The sequence below is a fragment of the Stenella coeruleoalba genome (assembly GCF_951394435.1).
Source record: "Stenella coeruleoalba genome assembly, chromosome: 2".
Lineage (NCBI taxonomy): Eukaryota > Metazoa > Chordata > Mammalia > Artiodactyla > Delphinidae > Stenella > Stenella coeruleoalba.
The window spans coordinates 7,686,511-7,711,074 of NC_137147.1; the positions used below are offsets into that span (position 1 = coordinate 7,686,511).

The 24,564-nt window shown below is 37.1% G+C and overlaps 1 protein-coding gene across 9 annotated transcripts in view; it reads right to left on the reverse strand.

Annotated features, from left to right (window-relative positions):
- Window positions 1-24,564, reverse strand: part of VRK1 (VRK serine/threonine kinase 1) — an 84,419-nt gene that overhangs the window by 36,229 nt on the left and 23,626 nt on the right. For 4 of the 9 annotated variants that reach the window (XM_079912129.1, XM_079912127.1, XM_079912128.1 and 1 more), the window contains exons 2-7: window positions 22,392-22,508; window positions 20,973-21,143; window positions 15,350-15,514; window positions 10,520-10,575; window positions 2,468-2,537; window positions 1,452-1,539 (exon numbers count right to left, since the gene is read on the reverse strand). In XM_079912129.1, the coding sequence (XP_079768255.1) occupies window positions 1,452-1,539; window positions 2,468-2,537; window positions 10,520-10,575; window positions 15,350-15,509 (374 nt within the window). In that variant the 5' untranslated portion in view covers window positions 15,510-15,514; window positions 20,973-21,143; window positions 22,392-22,508. Of the gene's footprint in view, window positions 1-1,451; window positions 1,540-2,467; window positions 2,538-5,252; window positions 5,540-10,519; window positions 10,576-15,349; window positions 15,515-20,972; window positions 21,144-22,391; window positions 22,509-24,564 lie in introns of those variants that run through there. The other 5 variants (XM_079912124.1, XM_079912126.1, XM_079912123.1 and 2 more) reach the window with 4 other exon arrangements.

Sequence of the window (24,564 nt, forward strand, 5' to 3'; positions counted from 1 at the left end):
GTTCTTAATATTTAAGGTATTAAAGACCCCTTTGAGAGTAAAAGCTAACACACATATTCTAAGAGCTTTGCATTTAATACCCCTTACTATGTGGATAGGTGTTACTCTATTTCACAGATGAGGAAACTGAGGCAAAAAGAAGTAACTTACCCAGTCACACACATTTTAAGGGGCAAAACACAGATTTGAAACCAAGTGTCTGCCTCTAGAATCCTTACTCTTAACTTAATCCTTGCTCTATACTATTTCTCCAGAAAATTTCTAAAAACTGTAGAAACTTGTCCCAGCAAAACCACATATAACAAAATGTTCTCTCGTCATCCCAGCGAGTTCCCACACTCCCTCAGAGGTGCCTGGGTTCCAGGATAAGAACTTCCTGGTGAACAACGCTGGCTGCCCCCCCAGCAGCTCCTCTGCTCTCCCTCTTCTCTGACAGAGCACCACTCTGGTTCAGGCTTTCCCCCCACTCACCACTGTGATCACTCTGCCCTTGCCAGTGGCTGGTTTAAGAATGAGCAGCGATAAAACTCTGACCAAGAAAACATGGGGGGAAGTCTGCCGCGAGACCCCTGGGAAAGGTTTCCCTGCCAGGAAAGTGAAACTCACAAGAAGCAATCCCATTTTCTGCTGTTGGGTACTATGTCTGCAGGTGAAGCCTAGAAATGGGCAGCCACCTTGAGACCATACAATGGAGAATTAATAGACAACAAAGCCAAGAGGGCAAAAGGGCAAGATAAAGGAAGCTGGGCACTTGACAATTACTTAAGAGAGCTGAGTCAGTTTTATCTTTACCTGCAGCTGAAAGCATCCTAACCAATATACCCCAGTTCCAACTAAATCTACTCTTCAAATCTCAGCTACCAGCATTGCTGAATGATGCTCCATTCATTCATTTAAATATTTTTAAAGTGTCAATTATGCATCAAAAGCATTGGAGGTTTTCTCCAACTCAACTCTGCCAGCAATATTCTCTCCATTCTGAACTCCTAAGACATGTTAAGAGTCAGAATCACACAAGTTGGCACTGAACTGGCGTCTGGTTGTCTCATACAGCTTTGTTTTTTCTCTTCAGCTAGACTGAAACCTCACAAAGGTGGGCAGATTATGTATCTAACAGAAAATGCCAAATTGAAGCCTGTGGGCTCCCTTTTACATAAATAACAAGGAATTTTCTGTTTGTTTGCTTATTCATTTTTAAGGGAAAAAAATAATGCAGGCAAGTTGGCTTTGTTCCTACTTGTCAGCTGGGTTCCAGGCAGCTGCTTCCACTCGGTACAAGTCCCCCAGACGAGAGAGAACACCTTGTTCGTCTCTGTTGAATACATTCTACACAACCCAGGTGAAGGCCAAGCAGTACTGTAGGTAGGTGCTCAGTACATAATTGTTGACTAAACAACTGAACTGCGAATGCTCAAAAAGGGAGGAGAAACACAAAACATGCATATTTTTACCTTTTTCCATTTTTTTCATGTAGACCAGACCCCCAATACTTAGGGACACCCAGGTACTTCAGTTTATGGGTACGAATCCATTTCTGAACTACAAATTAAAACACATGCTTGTGATTTCAATTTTGTTATACATCAGCAATTTTTCTCAGAAAAATCAAGAAGAGAACGCCTAAGATATACATGCAATAAGATTTCACCTTTATTCATAAAAAAAGAAAGTGAACAATACATTGTACCCAACAAATGAACAGTACTTTACAATCAAATCATTTTTATTAACCCACAAAATTGTGTTATCCTGTCCTAAACATTGTCTTTAAAATGAAAAACCTGCAGAAAACATTTTTTAAAAAGTCAAACCACATGCAATTACAATTAATATCTCCAATTATGTAAATGTTTACTTGTTTCCACAGAAAGACTTACTTTTTACACCTATCTAAATGTTTTTTTACCTCATTCTAAAATCCTCAACCAGGAAACCAAGTTCGAGGAGAGAGAGAAGCCCCTCGAGAGATTCCCAAGCCTGATACCATCCTACCAGGAGATTCCGTGGATTTTTAGAGGGGACGGAAGGTGAGAAGGGGACTGGAGGACAGGAGGACAAGGATAGCTAGAAGAGGTCCTGCTCTCTCCCTTGATAGTCTTCTAGTTCATAAGTGATGGAATCCCTGCAGGTTATGGTCTCCAGAATTTAGAAAAACACTCAAAAAAAGATTTGGAGACCCTTGAGGCATACTCATGGATTAGGGTTAATTCTCAACTTTTAACAATATTTCCTAAATCATATATTATTTATAAACTCTATATTATCAATATAAGTGAAATCTTATCATAATACACCTGTTAAGAGATCAAAATTCTTTCATACAAATCTCATTTAAATAGAATTTATCTGTGAAGTAAAAAGTAACAAAACATCATAATATAAGATCCAATGTTCTAGTCTTGGCTTAAACAAAACAAAACCAGTGGTCATTTTAAAAGCGCAAACGTATGTGTATTGTATTTCTTACTTTGTTCTGGTTTGGCAGCTCGCTGGTAGAACTTTAATTCAGTAAAAAGAGGTCCATTGTCACTGGGTTCCTTAAAACAAAAGAGTTCATTAGCACAAGCAGTAGTTAAAATTACTGAGTAACTTTCAATGAACCTTCAAAAAAGATTAATAAATCAATTTTCTTTCCAAACAATACGATTTTGATACTTCAGTTTATAAAATACGTTTAAGATTAAGTAAAACTCTTCAAAAATATTTCAGATAGTCTCAGAAGAGTCCGTAAGTCTTATATTTCTCTCAAGTTCCATTTCTACATGTGATAAACTATACAAAATCAGATATACAGCTCAGTCTTTGCAGAAGTTTAAGAAAAACTGTTAACCTTATTTTCATCATTATTAAGCTTTCTCTTAAGTAAAGATCAGCAACCATGTTAACTGTTTCACCAAAGGGCTACAAGATATTTCTGAGATTTACTGAATAATAAAATTTCAATACCTGATTTAATCAATTAGTGGCAAAATCCCATTCCTTTCCTGTTTCTCATTACAATTTTATCTATTATCAAAACTGGCAGAAAACCAACCTTATCACAAAGAAGAGTGTTCTGGAACTCCCAGAGCAAACAAGCACTGTCCATGTAACTGTATCCTTTCCTGACACGGATTCTCATGATTTTCAAACTAAGGAGCCCTACAATTTACTTCCCACATGATAATTTAAAGTCAAGAGGAAAATAAGGCTCAATAAGAATTGTTTTCCATCAACTTTACTAAACTACACTTGTTTCATATTCTTAAGGGATATTAACAGTTAAAATTATTTGCAAAGACTCTTATATTCACAAAAAGCTATTTGACAAGTGAGAAATATCAGCCTGTTGGGAGTTCTGCCTTGTTAAATAAATCTGGAGTGGTGAGAAAGATCTTATAATTTTGTGGACTTTTTATACAGCAAACTTTGTCTAAAACTGATTAATACTTGTTTGATATTTTATGCTGATATTATCTTGTTTATTGAGAATCTGAGAAAAATTTTGAAAAGTAGCAAAAACTCCAAATAAGGAAGCTAACATTTCTAAACTAATTTGGGGGCGGCTTTCCTTTTAGGAAGTACGGGAAGAAAGTTATTCTGGACAGAATATCGGTGTAACTGGAGTTCCAGGGTCAGTGATGCATTAGAAGTGATAAATGAGGTCTACTACCTTAACTGAGAGAAAATTTGTGAAAATATGTAGGCTTCTGCTACTGGAGATGCCTTTTGCAAATACATAAAATATGTTCACCTTTTTTTATTCAAGATACTCTCACTCTCATAGAAGTGAATTTTGCTCCTTAAGGTGTAAACAGAACTAACTCTAAACGCACAGTTCTAATACCTCAGATTTCTTACAGTTCAGAAAAATAGGAATCCCTAGTTAAAGTACTTATAGGAAGATTGATTAGGCAATATGCAAAGAGTCAGGCTGCAGCCAGTTAAGAATACTGGACAGCAAAAGAGCAACGTATATAGCCCTGGGATCAGAACCTGAAAATAAGCTAGCCTTGTCTGTTACAAGTAAGTATACTTTACAGCCCAGCCTTGGAAGAGAATGGTATACAAGGGTTTGGCATGTCATTACCCCTTAAGAAGTAAAAACTAACCAATCTACTAAGGTATGCCAAATCTCGAATTTGTGGACTCATTACCTGGAGTTTCACCATAACCTGTGGTTCCTTTCCTTGCAGCAGTGGGAGCTAGACAGACACTTGTGAATGTTTAGAGCCCATGGCTGAGAACAGGCCTTCAGCAGGAGTAACAAACTCAGTGTAAGAATGAAAAAAGAAATGGAAATTCAGGAAAGGAATTTTGGTAAAGTTACTCTCCAAAGGCTAACTTTTAGAGTAGCTCATTAACACAATTCAGGTCTGAAAGGGGTTTTCTTAAGACTAATCCTGGCTTATTACCATCAGTATAAAAGTCTGATTTATTCAGTTTCAATCTATGTCATATCAACTTTAATTCTCAAGCTTTCCTTCAGGCAATAATTTATTAAACTTATAGTAATGAGAATCAACCTATATAAATCAGGCTATTATATTGAAAGCCCCATTACAATGAAGGCTCTTTGAGCTCATTTCATACTTTTTCTAATCCAATAAGATTCCATTATAACAAAATAAAGGAGCTACTTCCTTGGCATTGCACTCGAGCCAAAGCTAGCTATTTCTGTTAAAGAAAATACCTTAACTCATAACTAAAATTTTATTAACATATTTCAAATCTAAAATACTTTGCCAACTCTGTAATAGCCAAGATTTAGAAAAGAAATTGGGACTGACATTTTAACTGGAATATCACTAAACGTTTCTTTAAGACTTCTAAGTGTCAAAATGAAGATGACAACAGAAAAAAGATTAAAACGTGATATATTTCAATGGCACCATCTAAAAGCAACTGGCTGCCATTTAAAAATGAAGCTGTATAAAGTTTCTCCTTCCTACCAAAGAATTATGAGACATGAATTAAAAATTCAGGTCACTTCTCATAACATCAATGAGGGAAATTAAACATCAGTCTGCAAACTTTTTTCCAGAGAACTTCGGAACACAGATTTCTATCAGTACATGTTGGAAAAGGACTATGATATAAAGAACTGTTAGAATATAAGATCCAAAAGCCTGGCCTCCAATTCTGCTAGTAGCTCACTGGCATGACTGCAAAGGGTGATTGAAAGAACTAATTTATTATACAATCCATTAACCAGAAATCACAAGAGGAAATTTTTCTCCTTGCATTATCCAATATTATAATGATCAATTTACCATTTCTCTCTGCACATTTACTTTCCTGAACTAAAATACAGATAGTGTCTCCCAGTTATCCAGAGGCAGAGAATACAAGTTTGCCATCTCTTGTGACCCAGCACCACGACTCCAAGGCTGCTCCCGTAAAGCAGTAAGGATTAAGGCCCTAAACAAAACCAGACACAGTCATTCGGGAGGAGAGAAAATGTACTTAGTATGTACCGAAACACCTATCTTAAATATGTTAGTCTTAACTTCATTTCAAGACCAAATGTAAGAAATGTGTGGGTTAATATTTGGAGCTCTTTAACAGAGCAGATATCCGTATTAGAAGCAACCAAATGTTCTAACAAGTCTTCCACATTAACATGGAAGCCCTACCAGAAGCACAGGGTACTTGGTGCCGCTACTGAATAAAAGGATCCCCACACAAAGGTAAACATAAGCATGCGCACAGGAGTCCACTGAAAATAATTAAGGTGCTCTGTGCAACAGACTCTACCAGTGGTTCTCAACCTTGATGCACAAAAGAATCCCTTTAATGAGACTTTACTAAAAATACCAATAACCAGGCCCTGTACCAAGAGATTCTAATTATCCTGTAGAACCAGAGCTGAGAACCACTGTTTGATTTGATATGCTATTACACTATTAAGTCTAATTTCACATTAAAAATCAATTTGCCGGGGCTTCCCTGGTGGTGCAGTGGTTGAGAGTCCGCCTGCCAATGCAGGGGACGCGGGTTCGTGCCCCAGTCCGGGAGGATCACACACGCCGCGGAGCGGCTGGGCCCGTGAGCTATGGCCGCTGAGCCTGCGCATCCGGAGCCTGTGCTCCGCAATGGGAGAGGCCACAACAGTGAGAGGCCCGCGTACCACAAAAAAAAAAAAAAAATCAATTTGCCTTTGATTATTTCTTAAATAACATTTGCTGAGCTTTTTTCTTTCTCTAAAGATAAAATACGTGCTCACTTTAGAAAATATGAAAATATTTTGATATATTTTCTCCATATATAGCTATTTTATAAAATTACCTCTATACCATAAATAATTTTGTATCTTGCTTTTTTTTGGTAATTAATTATGAAATTTCCCCAAAGAGTAGTACATGTTCTTTGAAAACATGATATTTAATAGCTTCTGAGGTTAAAATGGCAAGTGTTTGTAAATAGTTCTGATTTTAATACTGGAAAGAAGTGATAATCATTTTATATATTTGGTGAACCATTTTGACTTTTAATACTACAAAGCTCTGAGAATATAAGAACTGCAGAATAGTAATGGACAGAGCTACGGCAATGCCTATCAGAAGCGAAGGTAAATCATGCATACAGGCCTGCACTAAAAGGCATAGACAAGAGGCAGAAGTAGGTGGCATCAGGAAGTTGCAAGGTGGTAAGCAATTATGCTTAAAAAGTTTTCAAAAGGATAACATAGGCATTAAGGGTGGCATAAAGAAAACAAAATTTAAAACAAGGTCCTTATCATCAAAAACTTAAAATCCAGGGCTCCCCTGGTGGCGCAGTGGTTGAGAGTCCGCCTGCTGATGCAGGGGACACGGGTTCGTGCCCCGGTCCGGGACGACCCCACATGCCGCGGAGCGGCTGGGCCTGTGAGCCATGGCCGCTGAGCCTGCGCGTCCGGGGCCTGTGCTCCGCAACGGGAGAGGCCACAACAGTGAGAGGCCCGCATACTGCAAAAAAACAAAACAAAACAAAACAAAACAAAAACCTTAAAATCCAGTTAGGGAGATAAAATAAACACATAAACTAAAACAAGTAGTGGCCTGAAAGGATATTAGCAAGTGAAATTGTAAAATAAATGGAAACAGAATGAGTGCTACAGAGGTTTAAAGGAATTCAGAAAAGACAGGTATTAGGGAAGAAACAAACAGCAGTCACTAAACGGTCCCTTAGAGAGGAAAGAAAAAGTCAACATTGTTTTGTTTATGGCATTCTTCCAGGATCACAAACCACAACCTTGAAAATGTTACTGAAATACTAAATGCAAAAGAGAAATCAACTGAATATTTATCATTGTCCTAATTACAAAGAGAAGGAGTAATATAGGCTAATGGAAACAGAACTAAATTAAGAGATGGGAGACACAGAGTACTGAACTAGGGTTGGTAACAACTGGTTTTAAACTTAGAAATGTAAAGTAATTTGCTACCTTAAGCAGCTAGGAAATACTTGTTTCTACCCATTCTCTTTCATAACTCTGTAAGTGAAAAAGATCGTAGAAGTAAAGCTACATACATTGAATAACAAATAAAACACTTAGGATTACTCATAATGAAGAAGAATATTGTCATTCTAAATAGAACACAATTTAAAGAAGCTCAGGTTATACAGAAGAAAAAAGACATGGTGACACAGCAGCCCCACCTATGAGGTACGGCTCAGGCACACTTTCCTTCCACGACACAGAAATGACCAGTGCAGGGGAAGAAGCTGCCGTGTGGTCAGAGGGAGCTGTGTTTTCTGAACCTCATGAAGGTGAGAAGTCATAAGGGGACTTGCTTTCTCCTCACAATGGACACTATTTAAAGATCCTAAAAAGAAACTAATCTTACCCATAGATTTTAATATTTTAATATTGTCATATCAAAGACAAATGCAGATAATATTCCATGCAAATTCCATGCAAATGACCCAATTTAATAGTAAGAACTTTTGTTCCTCTGATATAGCAGCAAACTAAATATTTCAAAAGGAATGTTATTCACTACTTCATGAAAAGGCATGAAGAAAAGTGAAATAGCAGGAGAAACAAACCAATAACCCGCCCCCCTAAAGTTACCAGCGTTACTTCTACCTACAGGCATGTGGAATAGCCGGCATCCAATTAGCCCTCCTACTGTAAACAAATACAAAAATTGGACAAAATATAGGAAATCACTATTCTCATACATTAGACAAAATAGGCAGTATAGGACTGTGACTTCTAAAGACAAGAAACAAGCAAAGTGAGCCCCATGACAGGACACTTACGATGCTGTGTGGCCAGAAGGGGAGACCAAACCCAGTGCACCAAAAACCCTGACACCAACACCAAACAATGAGATGGGAAATGTTTTAATCTTCAGAATATTAGAAAAAAACTAAAGACCAATATCCCTCATGAACAAAAAATAACAATCCTTAACAAAATATTAGCAAATCAATTCCAGCATTATGTAAAAAGCATAATACATCATAACTAAGTGGAGTGTATGTTAAGAATACAAAGTTAGTTCACCGCTCAGGTATCAATCAATATAACTGCCACATTAACAGAATAAAGGAAGAACATCCTATGATCCACCTCAGTAGATGCAGAAAAAGTATTCAGAAAGTAAACAGGCAAACTACAAACTGGGAGAAACGATTTACAACATATATATCTAAGAAAGAACTTGTATCCAGAACAACTCTCTTACTACCAAATTATAAAAAGCAAAACAACCTAGTTATTAAAAAAAAAGGGGGGGGGGGGTTGGCCACAAAAGACTGAAGAGGCACTCCACAAAGGAAAATATATGAATGGCCAATAAGCATGATGAAAAAGTGCTCAAAATCAGTCATTAAGTAAATATAAACTAAAACTATGAGACACTACTGTACTTTTGATATCATGGCTAAAACAAACACACCCGACAGCTCCAAGTGTTGAGGGGAACACGGAGCACCCAGAACTCTCATACGTTATGTAAAATGGTAAAAACCACTTTGGAAATCTGTCTGGTACTTCTTATAAATTTATAAGGTATTGATCCAAGAAAAACAAAAATACTTGTACAAGAATGTTTATAGAAGCTCTATTCATAACAGCCAAAAACTGGAAACAATCCATATGTCTATCAACAGGAGATGGAAAACAAACTCTAGTATGGCTATGATATAATATTACTGAGCAGTAGAACTGACCAAGCAATTGAAATGCCAACAATATAAATGAGCCTTCAAAACACTATGTTGAATGTAAGTAATCAGAGACAAAACAGTAATGTACTGTATAAATACCATTTATATGACATTCTAGAACAGGAGTAACTAACCCACAGCAAAACAAAAACAAAAAAAAACATAAAAAACCTCAGACAAACCGTTTCCTCCAAGGGTGTGGGAAATTAGGGGTTTGACCAGAAAAAGACAAAAGTAGTATTTTGGGGATGATGGAAATGCTCTATATTTTAATAGGGGTTGGGGTATACAGGTATATGCATTTGTCAAAAGTATTCAAATTGTGTTTATTTATTTCCTTGGAAAAACTATGCCTGAATAAAAAGTTGGTGAAAACAATCACTAAAACAATTCAGGCCCAAAAGAGTTATTAACTCATAAGAGATCAAATATATTCTTTTTTAAAAAGAGAGTAAAATAAAACAAATCAAACCAAAAGACCTTGGGGTGATTCTAATTCGAAAATCTGTAGCCTTTAGGAAAATAAAGCAGGGTGAGGGGACTTATGTGGTAATTTGCCCAAATAACAGACCCTGTTACCTCTTCTATTTAACAAAAACATGTTCTTCACATGTATTAAAGAACTTTGAAAGAGGGGACTTACAAATGTTGGCAAGCAAGAAGATGCATACTACCTTGCATCCTAACAAAAAAATAGTAGTTAAATTAACTACTAAAAATAGTAGTTAAAAAACATTAAAATGTTTAAATAGTAGTTAAAATATTTAGTGCACCAATATATAAATTGACCTGGCTATTCAGAGTATGCCTACGTTAGACAGGATACTGTCTACCTTCACTCATTACAAACTAATTTCAACGTCAGTATAGCAAAAAGAAGTTTCAAAGTGGCCACAAATAAATAATTTCATTTACTAAAATGAAAGGAGAGGAAAGATAATTGGAAATAAGAAGAAAAAATTGACCAAATGTAAGTTCAGAAGCAAATGCAAGATAAAATACAATAAAATTTCATTAAAGTAGTACAGTCTTGCAGGATATAAATATAAAAAGCATCTCATCTGTTGTAAATATAGCTGAAATAAAAAGAATGAGCTGAATATTTTTATTCCACATCTGCAAAACTCCAGGCTTTCATTCATTTTTTTCCACAGATACTAGTGCCACTCTAACTCAAAAGAGAGGGGAGAGAATTTTTGAACTCAAATTATTTAAAACTATAAAGCTACTTTTGTGTCTCATTTAGTATTTATGAAACATTACTAAAAATGTAGTAACTTATGGTTTAATTAATTCTAGTTATCAAAAAGAATGTTTTACAAAATAAATACTACAACTAAATCAACAGCAAAGAAAACAATCAGCTGAAATATTTCCTTACCACTTTTACAACACAGGGTGCATCGCTGCCCACCGATTTTGAAGAATTCACATCAGCTGTTTGAAAAAGTGACATATGTAATATCAGAACAAGAAGTCGCATTATTATAAATAGCCTGTTACTAACCCTTTATTAGTATTTAGATCTGTGTATCTATAACCTCTTAATAGAATAAATTTCAGTTCCCAAATGTGTGTCTCAGGATATCATTACTGTATATTTCATCAATTTTAAAATTTTTCACGATTTAATATGTCTGAAATTGGAAGGCATCTTACAATTGCTATCTTCAACATGATCAATTAAGTATGAAAAACTGAGTTAAAGACTTCTTTAATTCAAAAGTACTCATGGCCTTTGATATGCTAATGTATGCTGTGAATTCCCAAAAGGATGATGACTGATACAATTTCTTAAATTTAACAAACTAGGGAATCCTTTTAAGGAGCATTAGGAAGGTAAGAAAAGAGGGAGCTAAAGCTCTAAAAAACATTTGTTTGGGAGAAAAAAATTCATCAAGATCAACAGTTCAGGATACTGGCACGAGAACTTTGAACTGCCATCCAGAATAATTTTAATGTGGTATCATTTTACTTCATGCAAATAAAGGAGCACAGTTGCCCTGAAATGCTGAGTTAGGAATATAAGGTTGCCCATATTCATTAAACACATATTTTTTACCAGATACCTACTACATGCCCGTTTCCAGGAAATGGATTTAGCAGTAAACAGGAAAGAACAATCTCTACCCTTATGAAACTAACATTTCAGTGGTAGGATACAGACAACAATTAAAATATAAAGTATGTTTGATGGGAGTAAGTGCTAGAGAGGAAAAATTAAGCAGGAAGGGAAGGTAGAGAGTGTTGCAAGTTAGTAAGAGAAACCTCACTGACAGGGTGTCATTGAAGCACTGGTCTGAAGACTGTGAGGGAATAAGCCACGTAAATATCTGCGAGAACATTCCAGGCCGACCAGCACAAAGGCCCTGATGTAGCTGGAGAAGAGTAAGTGAGGTGGAAAGTAACAGGGGTCAGAGATCAGAAAAGCAGCAGAGAACAAATACAATGAAATGGATAGGTGACCTAAAGCTGTTGCTATGATTGAGATGGCGAGTCACTGGAAGGTTTTAAGAGAGAAATGGTAAGCTCAGACTTTGATTTTCTAAAGAATTCTCCAGGCGGCTTTGTGGAGAATGGAGGGTGGAGGGCAAGGGCAGAAGCAGGGAGATCAGTTAGGCTACTACAACACTCTGGGTGAGAAATGGTGGTGGCTTGAACCAGAGTGGTAGCAGACAAGGCGGTGATAAGTGGTCAGATTGTGGATGTATTTTTAAAGGAGAGCCAACAAGAATTGCTCATGAATTAGTTATAGAGGATAAGAGGGGAAAAAAGAGATAAGGATGACTCCAAGTTTTTGGCCTGAGCAACTGGAAAGAAAAAGTTGCTACTTACTAAGACAGAGAAAATTGCAGGAGGAGCTGGTGCTTTGGGGTGCCTTAAGTTTGAGATGCTTATTAAACATCCAAGTTCAGGTGTTAAATAGGCAGCTGACATACAAGTCTTGAGTTCAGAAAAGTGGTCCAAGTTGGAGAAAGAAATTTGAGAGTCATCAAGATAGAAATGCTATTCATTTAAAGCCATGAAAATGGAAGAACCCCTAGGGAATGAGTGCAGACAGAGAAAAGAAGAAATCCTAGGACTGAGCCCTAAGGCATTCTCACATTAGAAGCTGAAGAGATGAAGAGGGACAGGCAAAGGAAACCAAGAAACCACCAATCAGCTGGGAAGCAGCAGTATTGTGAAAAGGCTGAAGCTAAAATACTTCAGACTACAGAGGGAACACCAAGTCATAAAAATGGCTAAATGGGCAAATGAATAAGCCTGAGCTCCTTAAGGAACAGCCCCAAGGAACACATCACTTAGATACTGAATTAATAATAAAGCAAGGTTAAATTTTTTAAAATCAGCATTTAGTGCACAAAATATTAAAATAAGTATAGCATCCCAATAATACTGCACAATTTGAATGAGAAAAGGGGCAAAAGGGAAGTTCAATAGTTCATTCAAACAACACATACTGCAAAATATGCCAGGCACTAGGAAAACAATAAAAAGAAGAACTGTCTCACTGCCAAGGAGGACATGTTTATCCTGGAAGAAAGAAAAGTAATTCAGGGCAGCATGGAAAGTACTATGAAAGGGTTAACAGAGGGGTATTATACACAGATAGCACCTGCCCTAAGCTCAGCTTTGGAAAAATGAAGCAAAAGAAGAATCACACACAAAGATCAAGAGGCAAAGGGCAGCATGATAGTCAAAGAACAGATTTTTGAGGAAATAAAAGGGATGAAGAGAAAAGTTACATAGGGACCAAACTACGTGAAGGGTCTGGTATGCCATTCTCAAAGTTTGATACTTTATCCTAAGGGCACTGGGGAGCCATTAAAGAAGTTTAAAATAGACTAGATCACTCAAGCCACAGTGTGAATAATAGGATGCAAGGGGGCAAGGCTGAGCAGAGAAAATTCACAGCCATAGTGAGAATCCAGACAAGACATGAAAATGACCTGCACTAAGGCAGTATCAGCAGAGATAGAGAGAAATCAATGGATCTGAGAAGTCAGACAGTTAAAGCAACAGGACCAGATGAAGTACTGGGAACACGAGTGAAGCAATACTTGAGAATGCCTTCCCAGTCTGGCTTGAGAGGTGTCATTCATTCAGATACTCCTCTCCTGATCATAAGAGAATCACGAGATGAAAGAGGATGATATAAATTTTAGACATGCCTGTGGGTCATCCAAATAGAGATTCCTTATAGGCCACTCACTGGCTATGGGCTTGGACTCAGGGGATCACGTCCTTAGCCACAGATAAAAGATCTGGAAATCAGCAGTAAAGAGACAGTAACATAAGCCAAGAGACTCGATGAGATCACTCGGAGAGACTAGACAGAAGGAAAAGTGAGCCAAGGAAGGAAAGCTGGAGAACACAGAAGTACTTACCAAGATGACTTAGCATAGCCAGAGAGGTAGGAGAAAAACAGAGGTGAAAGTATTGTTATCATGAAAGGCAATGGAAGCAACTTTTATGTGAAAGAAAGATGAACAGTATCAAATGCTGCAGAAAGTATCTAAACAAAATTCAGAAGCAACCTTTCAGCAGAAAATTATCATTAGAAATTGCTGATGATCTTGAATACGGCTGTTTTGGTGTCAGTGGGCAGAGAGATAAAGTGGAGGCAGCAGTATTAAAGCAAATCCCTTCTCCAGGTTGATCGATCCAGGTTTTAAAAAGCAAAGTTTTGCCACAGAAATGTGTCAAACCATTAGATTTAAAAAATATTATTAGGTGGCACTTTCTGATGATAAATACAAACACAAATAAAACAGCTAGCACACATGCAAAGCAAGCTGCAAATCTGCCAAAGGTTACAAAAGCAAACTAACTAATAATACAAAATGAAGAATTTGCTTGCTTTAAGACAAGTTCCCATCCCTAATACAGGATGTCCTAAGTCCACACATTCTGTGGTAGGGAGAGCTTATATTATCTGCCATCTCTAAATCACAAGGTCAAAAATATATACCTGGCTAATATAGCCCTAACCTTTCATGATTTATGAGGGCTTTCGGCTTAAGTCAGATAGCCTTGTTCACTGGAATGGGTTTGGTTCCAAACAAAACTAAAGAATCAACAACTATTTCCCCAAAGACAGGTGCCACTAACCTAGAGAGATTATAAAATACAGTAAAGCGCTGGTTTTTAAACTATGTTTCATGAACATACCTCTAGAGACTGCAATAACCAACTACAGCCCATTGGTCCCGGTTGAGTCAGACACCTCTTGAGTAAGAGCTGCTGCTCTTTCATCTATGTCAGTGGTTCTCAAACTTTCCCAGGCATTTGAATCCCCTGGAGGGCTTGTTCAATCACATTTCCTACAGGTGGGGATTTGTAGGTCTGGGGTGGGACCCGAAAAAGTACAGCTCTACTAAGTTTTCACGTGACGCTAATCTAGTATTAATATTAGTATTCTGAGTTAAGATGTTGCTTGAAAATAAAAAAGCGTTCACTGCTAAAAATAAAATTTTATAAACCGCATGGCAGAAATCAAACAATTAAATCAAGATTAGAGGTGGAGTAAGAATATATAACGGAAAAGTTAGAAAGAAATATCAAAAGCAATCATGAAATGCACTGTATCACTACTAACATTCCTGGTGAAGCAGACAGCTTTAGAAGTCATCATGTAAAATATTTTTTAAATCAACCAATTAGTTAACTTACAGAATCCCAGGGTTCCACAATGGGTCCCCCCAGATTTCAGGGTAAGTATGCTAATTAAATAGCACATTTCAGGCCTAATATGCAACTTCTAGGTCATTCTCCTAAATTCCACTATGATGACTATTAGGGTTGCATCAAAAGAAAAGGTAAATCCACACCTATTAAAGATCTGAAAATCTCCAAATTAAACCAAAACAAAGGGAATACATCCTAATTGGGTGGAGGTGGGGAAAGAAAGCTATGGCTTTCTTTGGGTCTCAAAGGAGATTAATATTATATAGAATATCTTAAAAATCTAAAGCCATATGCTCACTAATGACAATATTACAGATATTTTATCCTGTTTCTACTGTGATTAAATCAACTGTCTTCTCCACTCCCAGGTCACAGATGCATTTTTGCCTAATTATACAATATTTTGTTGACTGTAGATTATTAGAAACATCCTGTAAAAGTTTGCAACTAAGAAACTATCAATATTTTGATAACAAAGCATATACATCTTCGGACTGACAATTAGAAGTAGTCATACACTTACCAAGATATATACAACCAAAGCCACCTTGGCCAATGGATGATCCTAGTTTCCATTCCTTTTTGTTCATGTCAGTGATTATCTCCCCGGCTGCAAAATGTTCTGCAAGACGTCTCTTTGCAGGGCCCTGTCTTCCAGCTTGAGCTGCTTTTACACGAGGCATTTTCACTATAATACAAAACAAAGCAACATTCAATACTATAATCCTAGAAGTGCTAAAAACCTTTTCACTAAGGAAAGCTTCTGTGCAACAAAGATGCTATTCAAATTCCTACTTACTCCAAAACTTAAATAAAGGACATCTGTTAATTATAATTTATACGTGCTCAATCCTTTTGATTATCTCTTAACTTAGGAGAGGAAGCAATAAATAAAATGATCCATGCAATTACTTTCAAGAAAATATTTAAAGTTCCAGTGGTATAACATCATCTATGACTAAAAATGCTATTTAGCAACAACAAAAGAATTGCTCTATGAAGCTGAGGGGGAAAGGTACATCCAATTAGAATGCATACTCTATACAAATGCAATGAGGAGTTTACAAAGGTCAATGTTGATGGGATAAGAACACAATAGACACTGAAAACACAAGACAGTTAACATGAGAGGAAAGGGAAAGAGTATTTATGGCAAGACAGTAGATGCTTTACACATAGGCTTCCATCCATCCTCACGACTCCATGAAGATTACATTATCACCCCCATTTTACAGATGACAAAATTAAGGCTCAGCCAAGTTAAGCAACCTGTCCAAGGTCACATACCTACTAAGTGGCTGAACAATAGAAATCTGCACTGAGGATTCCCTGGCTCCAAAGCCTCACCAACATGACCCACAATTACAAAAGTCACCATAATGAAGGAGTGACCAGGAGAAATTACGGCTGTTTAGTCATTTGGGTTCACAGAAAAGGCAAAGCTGGTGATATCCAGCATTTGTATGTTTCCCTTCTCAGCAACTATCCTTTTGGAGATGAATTCCTATTTACTTTACTTACTAACAGACAAGCTTAGCATAGCATTCATGGAGAGCAGTGTTTCACTGCGAAAAGAGCACAGGTCTATAACGAAAAGACCTAGATTCGAGTGTAGGTATGAGGCCAGTTTTGGGTGATCTTGAACAAGTCACTTCTCTCTGGGCTTTAAGTGCCCTTAGACATAACTTACTTCACTGAGTGAAGGAAGGGTGGGTCAGGAATGGTGACCAGCAAGGCTAGCAAGCTGTAGAGTAAGGGCCAAGTTCTTGGGCAAGGGTATGAACCCAGTGGCCCAGAAAAAAAGGAAGTAACACACTTAAGACTGAAGAAAAGAAAGCACGAACCAGACTGTGTGTATGTGTGGTGTGTGTGATTTCAAACTCTCAGACTAATCTATTTTAATCTATTAATTGAAAAAGATTTAAAACAAATAGTTTTTAGGATCCTATAGTTCCCTAAAACTGTATTAGAGATACAGTAAAGAGGGTGATAAGAGTTGTAAGGTAGTCTGCAACATTTGAAATGGCTGTTCAGCTGAAAGATGTCTGTTAAGATCCGACAATTTACATAAGTAGTTTGGTTTTGAGCCTAGATATTCTAAATACATACGTACTACATTAGATTGGAAATTGTTTTAGTAAATATCCACCCATATCACTCCACATACACAAACTCCGTTTATGCAAATGCTCTTTATTAATTTATTGGGGATTTTTAAATTTAACTTTTTCCTACAGAATACTGATGCATCTTCATTGTCTAAATCTTCTCTAAGTTAACAAAAGAATCTTCAAAATGAGTGTGTCCGTTATTTCTTCATATCAACTAATTCTCTTAATATGTTTGTAATCATTATAAAACTTTCCTGAATGGAATTTCAGGTGTAACCATGACAGCCCAGACTCAAAACACCAAAAAAGGTGACTTTTAGAGCTACAGTAGATTGCGTAAAAGAAATAACTAAGCCACACAGTACTTCCAAATACTAAAATGAATGCCTTCTAAATTTTATCCAGCTTTATCAAATCATCAGAGTAATGTCCTATTTGATGAGTTCCTTATTGTAAGAAGGAACTGTCTTCCTTATTAAGACAGTTTAAATGCTTTAATTCAAAAAGACTTTCCTGAACTTACAAAAAAAAAAGTGAAACCCCAAAGTGAAAGATCACACCACATACTAATCAACCCAGAATGACCAACACTAAGACGCAGCCTAGTCTAGTAAAATTACTGAACTTAATAGTAAAAGAAAATATTCTTTGTGCATGCAGGCCAAAAAACGATAGTTTATAAGGAAAGTAAAATCATATTGTCATCACTTTGACAGCGACATTTTATGCCAGAAAAAAAAAAAAGGAAGTAACATACTTAAGACTCAAGGAAAGAAAACCTGAACCAAAGAGTCTATACTCAGTTAAATTTCAAATCTAAAGACTTCAAAGTGTTATCAACACGGAAATGGGAAAAGGGAATAAGAATCTACTAGAGAACAAGCCTCAGATATCTAAAATCACTAAAGAAAAGCCACTATAAGAGCTGACAGTGAGCAGTAAATACTTATTTGTAGAACTGAGTTTCAACAAGGGTTATAAAGGAGAGGCTAGAATAGATAATGGGTATATGTTCTGACAATGTGGACATAGTACAATCGCAAAAAATGGGAAAACATGCAAAAAAAAATCAACTTTTCAGTAATCATATTGTGGTGATACTTAGTTTTGTTAACTACAGCTATTGTGGTCACAGATGTGGAATAACGCAAATGAATAATTATGTGATGTTTTAATTCTATCATCACTGTGTCCTTAAAAATCAGGATTCAAATATGGAAGAAAAAGGATGCAGCTGAAAGAAGAGGTAGGATTATATTTGAAGTATTTTTTTAATTCAGAAGGTACGTTATCTTTTACAGAAACTATATACACACACACCTTTGTATTTCCTAGCCCCATTCACAAAAAAAAGCTTAGAAACAATAAACAACCCAATAGCAATGAGCATCCCTAGTACACAAACGGTATTCCTGAAATACCATTTCCTGTTGAAAGAAACCAGGTTCCTTGAAGAAATGACTGATTCCAGGTCTGGAGCTGGAAATGTACAAGATAAACCTGGAACACCTCGTCATTTCTAGATGTCAAGGAAGCTATCAAAAACTACTAGAGTTATGTCAAATATGTCTAAGGAGTCAACTTGAAAGATGTTCCCACTACCAAAGATGAGCCAATTTGAGTCAATAAATATAACCATAATGGACTGAAACACACAAAATGGGTAAAACCAAGAGTTCATAATAGTAAGAAAACTTAAGTGGTCATCTCTAGAGGATAACAGGAAACCACTCAATTTTGAAAACCAGTAAATAAAGGGAAAGAATCCAGCATCTATCCTTTCTTTCTTACATGAATTGTACCACTGGGTAACCAAATAGAAGATGAAGAGAAATTTCTCCTTACAGAAAAATTTCAGCTAATAAGTGAATAAGAATGGTTTTAGCTTAACACTAATTCCACCTCCTAATGCATTAATGGATCCAGACATTGCGCAACGACAGCTACTAACATCAAAATATGAGATATCCAGACATTATATGCCTCCTGATAAAAAAACACGCCACTACCCATAAAGTAATCCTGCGAAATAAGAAATAAAAAATAAACGGACCCTGAACATGATTTAGCCTATCAAGTCACTGGATATGAAGGGAACAGAAGAATATGATAAACTAACACAGGAATGCAATCGGCAAAATCCTAACTGCGGGAAGCCCTACAGTGCATATAACACCATTTCTTCAACAAATAAAGGGGGGGAAAGAAGAGATGAGGGAGAAGAAAACTAGATTTAAAAAGACTTCAAACAGGGCTTCCCTGGTGGCGCAGTGGTTGAGAGTCCGCCTGCCGATGCAGGGGACACGGGTTCGTGCCCCGGTCCGGGAGGATCCCACATGCCACGGAGCGGCTGGGCCCGTGAGCCATGGCTGCTGAGCCTGCACGGCCGGAGCCTGTGCTCCGCAACGGGAGAGGCCACGACAGTGAGAGGCCTGCGTACCGCAAAAAAAAAAAGACTTAAAAACAACATATCTAACAAAATCTGGCAAATCTAAACCACAGTGTTTAGGGATGCATATCTGAGTGCTAAAACTATAAAGAAAACGATTACCATAAAAGCTAGAACTTACTTTGGGGGAGCATAAGAAAGTTGTGATTAAGATGGGGCACATGGTGGGCTCAGTAATATCCCTTGACATAGGTGGTGGTTATAAAAGTACCTTCTAATTCATTTGGTCTATATTTGTTTAATAAGATTTTCTGTATTGTGAAATATTTTATGGTTTTTAAACATTAAAAAATTACTGCTCCTATAATTAACAATCTCCAAAGGATCAAAACTGGAAATCTTTTCATACTCCATGAGCTTGTCCAATCACACACATCCAAAAAAAAAGAAAGAAAGAAAAGTCTCCAAAGTAAAATCTGTACTTCATTTCTTGTGAACTATTAAGAGCCTTTTGCTTTTTTATTTATAGGCACTTCTTATATATTCTATATATATTAAAGAAATTAGCTCTTTACCTTGCAAATACTTCTTCCAATTTATTTATCTTTTAATACTGTTTATTTTTAGCTTTTGGGTTTTATGTCATCCTTAAAAGACCTCTCCCAGTCAAATTTCTTTTTTCAAACATCTCCATGTTTTCCTTTAGTTATTTTACGGTTTCATAAAATTTCTTGGTAAATTTTTTATCTGTCTACACTTATACTGGTATAAGACACGAGGTCGGAATCCAGTTTTTTTTCCTTTTAGTCAGCCTTCCATACACATTAGGGAGATCCACAAGTGTTTGAGGAACTTAAATATATCAAACCAACCCAAGTAAACTAAGTACAGAAAAAGTTCATATAAACTTGTACAATGTAAGTCCTAGATTACGCTTCTTTGGAATGGAATGGAATGGACTGTTGGTTTACTAATTACTACTTGAAACTAACTTTATGCTTGGGTTAAAACTTCCCTCACACTTCTATCTACTCCACATGAACGTGAAGAAGTCATTGAAATATACTCTGCTGCTCTGGTAGAAAGGGGCCGCTACAACACAAAATTTTCTTTAAAATGCCCCTAAATGAAACTCCCTTCCTCCCTTTGCACAAGTGGCTTCTTGTGGAAAAAAGATGCAGAGGCCTCCCTTCTGCCAGCCCTACAATTTTAGGCTGGCCACAGACAACCGACAGCTCAGAGGCTGGCTTCTGCTGGATGCAAGGGGGTGGCAATGGCAGTGGATTAATAAATAAGCATTTGGTCAATAACTCATCTTTTAAAATGTAGAGAGACACAAAAGACTTAAACAAATGCAGCTGGAACACCACACAGTTATGCAGGGCAACTTAACATGATAACCACCCTTTAAAAAAACATACTACCTAATTAAGGTTATGATTCTTAGAGTGTGCTGCTGGATTCTATTTACTAATATTTTATTTAGGAACAAAATTGATATTCATAAGTAAGACTGGTCTGTAGTTTGCTTTTTTCTAACATATTTATTTGTTTTGATATCAACATTATGCTCACTTCATAAAAACACTTTTGAAGTTTTTCTTCTCTTACCACAATATAAAGAGTTTACACAGCATTGGAATTACCTATCCCCTAGAAGTTGTGAAGATCTCAAGCCCGAGAGGCTGACGCACTGAGCGCTGGTAAGGGGGTGGAGCAAGTGGAGTTCTCACACATGGGCCAGTGCTTCAGCCATTCTGAAATCTGTTCTGCAGCAGCTGCTACCTGACCCAACAATTCCTCTTCTATGTATATACCTGAGAGAAATGAAAACATGTCCACCAAAAGGATAACAGCACCTTTACTCAAAATAGCGACACACTGGAAACCCACATGTCCATCAACAGGAAAATGGACATAATAAAATAGATGAACCTCCCAATGCTAAGTTCAAAAAAAGAAGCCAGACACAAGACGAGACACTCATGATTCCATTGCACTAATCTGTGACGAAAGAAGTCAAACAGCAGAAACCACTGGGAGGAGGAAATGACTATGAGTTGGAAGAAGAAGGTTTCTGGGGATCTGGTCATGTTCCATACCCCAGTCTGGGTGATATCTGAACTGTATGTTCACGTCATTAAAATTAATCAAGTTATACACTTATGATTTATTTCATTCTATTTTTTCAGTTATGTAAAATTAACACGGTAAATTACACAAACATTAAGTGTTGTAACAGGGTCCAATCAGGAGAAAAAGAAAATGCACAAGTAACTTAAACAAGAACGCTTAATATAAAAAACTATTAATTTCTAAAAGGTGGTTGACTACTAAAAGGAGAACTCTAAGGAATAGAAAAGGGAGGGAGCAGATACTATCTACAAGGTTAAGGGAGAGAACACAGAAATGCACTCTTCACTGGAAAGGCTGTAGCTACAGCCCACCGGGTGGCAGAGTTCTCTAGGGTGCCAGCTGGTCCATAGGAATCCACCCGCTGGGGTCCTGGTAGAAGCAAGATACTGCCTACCAGGGTCCTAAAGAAAAGTCACAGAGTAAGCATGCTAGCATCCATACCTTAAGAGAGGAAAAAAAAAAAAAAAGCACACTACAACAGCAAGAGAAGCCCCTTCCCCACTCTGCCTGGCAGTGTCTGTCCCTCACCCTCTACTGACTAACCTAACCTTGTGCTGAAGAAGAAAACATGTTTACAGGGTCTAGTTCAAGTATCACCAACAGAGCAAAAACAAGTGTATTTGGAGTTGAGAAGCAATAAATTGATAACCTGCACAAATGTATACACAGGTTGACAAACGTTTGCACATGCATACACACTTGAGAACCAACCACACTGATCAAGATACAGAACATTTCATCATGCCATCAAGTGTCCTAGGGCCCTTTTCTGCCAACACCCATTCCTGTTCTTCCCAACAAAGGCCAGTGGTTGTGCCCCTCGGGGTGGGCCACTTCCTTTGGAGAACCCTGCTCTGCCAGTTTTGTCTGAGATGGGTCTCAGACCTGAGAGGGCCACCTTTCAACATCCTCCCACAACCCCATCTGACCTTCACTGCACTTGGCAGCCCCTCTTATTTTCTGGTTCAGAGTAAAAGAAGTCTCCGAGTTTCAGAGAATATGAAATCGATGTGTCTCAAATCTCCTTGTTCCTTTTCAGAGGATTTCTGAAAAGAAGAAAGGAGAATTATTTAAAACCAGAAGTCCTTGCTCAAAAACTATAATAAATAACATGACCATAAACATTTACCTCAGTAAAGAACTTAAAATACTCATTGGAATTAAACAATTGCTTTAGTACATTATAGGTTTCTCCTAATAATGAAACCAATACCTACATTAAGGTTTCTATTAAAGAATAAAACGGAGGGCACAAATCTCTACCAAATTAAATCTTTCTGCATAATTTCTGCCCACCTGGAGCAAAGCAGGTTATGACGGCCAATCCAACAGAGAGATTTCAAAGAAAAGAAAGTTTACCGTCACTGACCATTACATAAACTGACCACTTCTTTTCTCACTGATATTAAATGAAATTCAGATGCAAGTGAAAAGCACATGAAAATGCAAATCAACACTGCCCTTTACTGAAATCACTTGCTGGTATATCCCATATTAGCATATTCACCAAAATTTAATTGTAAACAGAGTAATTATGGTACTGAAGTTATTAAATACACAAAGCAAGCTTGGAACTATACATATTCAAATAGAATTTCAGTGGCAGATCAACTTTTATATCTGAAACAATACCCTAATTAATAGTCAGCTCTGGTAATAAAATGGTCCTCTGTTTTTCAGATAACATTCCAAAAAAAGTTCTGCTGTGAATATTAAAAGTTTTGTGAAAAGAGTCTTAAAATTCCAATAGCTATATTTATCACAATATGGTACTGTATTTAGACAACTGGCATTTTCCAAGTCCTGGATTCAAGTTTGGAATATTTTTTTTAATCTTCTGCTGAGGAGAGAAAAAAGCTTGAATGAATCAAATAATTCCAATTACACTTAATGAGCTCTATGAATTCATCATACCCAAACTGGGAAATTACAATGCTGTATAAATCCTGTCACATACTGGATGACTAGTCATAAATTTTCCCTAAAACAGGTATGCACGTAAGTTCCTTTGAGGGGGTCATATATTTTTATGAAATTTTCTTTAAAGTCATAAGCTTCTCTGATGTTTTAAAACTGTATAGAGACACAGTGATTCAAGGATAATTTTCACCATGCCATTAACATGGTACCAGCATATTCTCAGCTCCACTCTTTGTAGTATAAAGCACTTTCTCACCCTCCCCTATCTACACTTGGTGAAATCTTTTCCATATGCAAAGATCTAGCTCTTTTTTTTTTTAACATCTTTATTGGAGTATAATTGCTTTACAATGGTGTATTAGCTTCTGCTTTATAACGAAGTGAATCAGTTATACATATACATATGTCCTCCTATCTCTTCCCTCTTGCATCTCTCTCCCTCCCACCCTCCCTATCCCACCCCTCTAGGTTGTCACAAAGCACCGAGCTGATCTCACTGTGCTATGTGGCTGCTTCCCCAAAAAAAATAGTCATGAAGAACCTAGGGGCAAGATGGGAATAAAGATGCAGACCTACTAGAGAATGGACTTGAGGATACGGGGAGAGGGAAGGGTAAGCTGGGACAAAGTGAGAGAGTGGCACGGACATATATACACTACCAAACGTAAGATCTAGCTCTTCTGCAGTCAGATATGACCTCTGAAGCTTCAGCACTGTTCTTACCTCTTACTGCATTTGATAAATGTTCCCTTAAGTTTATGAACTCACTAGGTAAGAGAGCTGTCTTACAATACACTGCACTTGGTAGGATTTCAATAAATGCGTAAAATTATACAGCAGAAAGGTTAAGTTTCTTTTCCTCAAGTACCTGACATCTAACTTTATCCTTAATATATAATGCCATTCCTTTTAAAAGCCCAGCAATTGAAATCCATGTTGAACCCTATTTATTCTCCTCAAAACTGTAATTCCCCCTCATAACTCTCAACAGATGACCTCATCTGCTGCTTTAGAGAAAAAAGCCACAAACTTCAAGTGGAAATTCCTTTTATCTTTCCAAGACTCAAACCTACAAACCACCTGCACCCACTTCAGGCCTAACTTTACATCCATCCTATCCTCCTTCTGTGATCACAATTTATGGAAGCCCTCCTCCTCCATCAAACATCAGCTCCTTCTTCA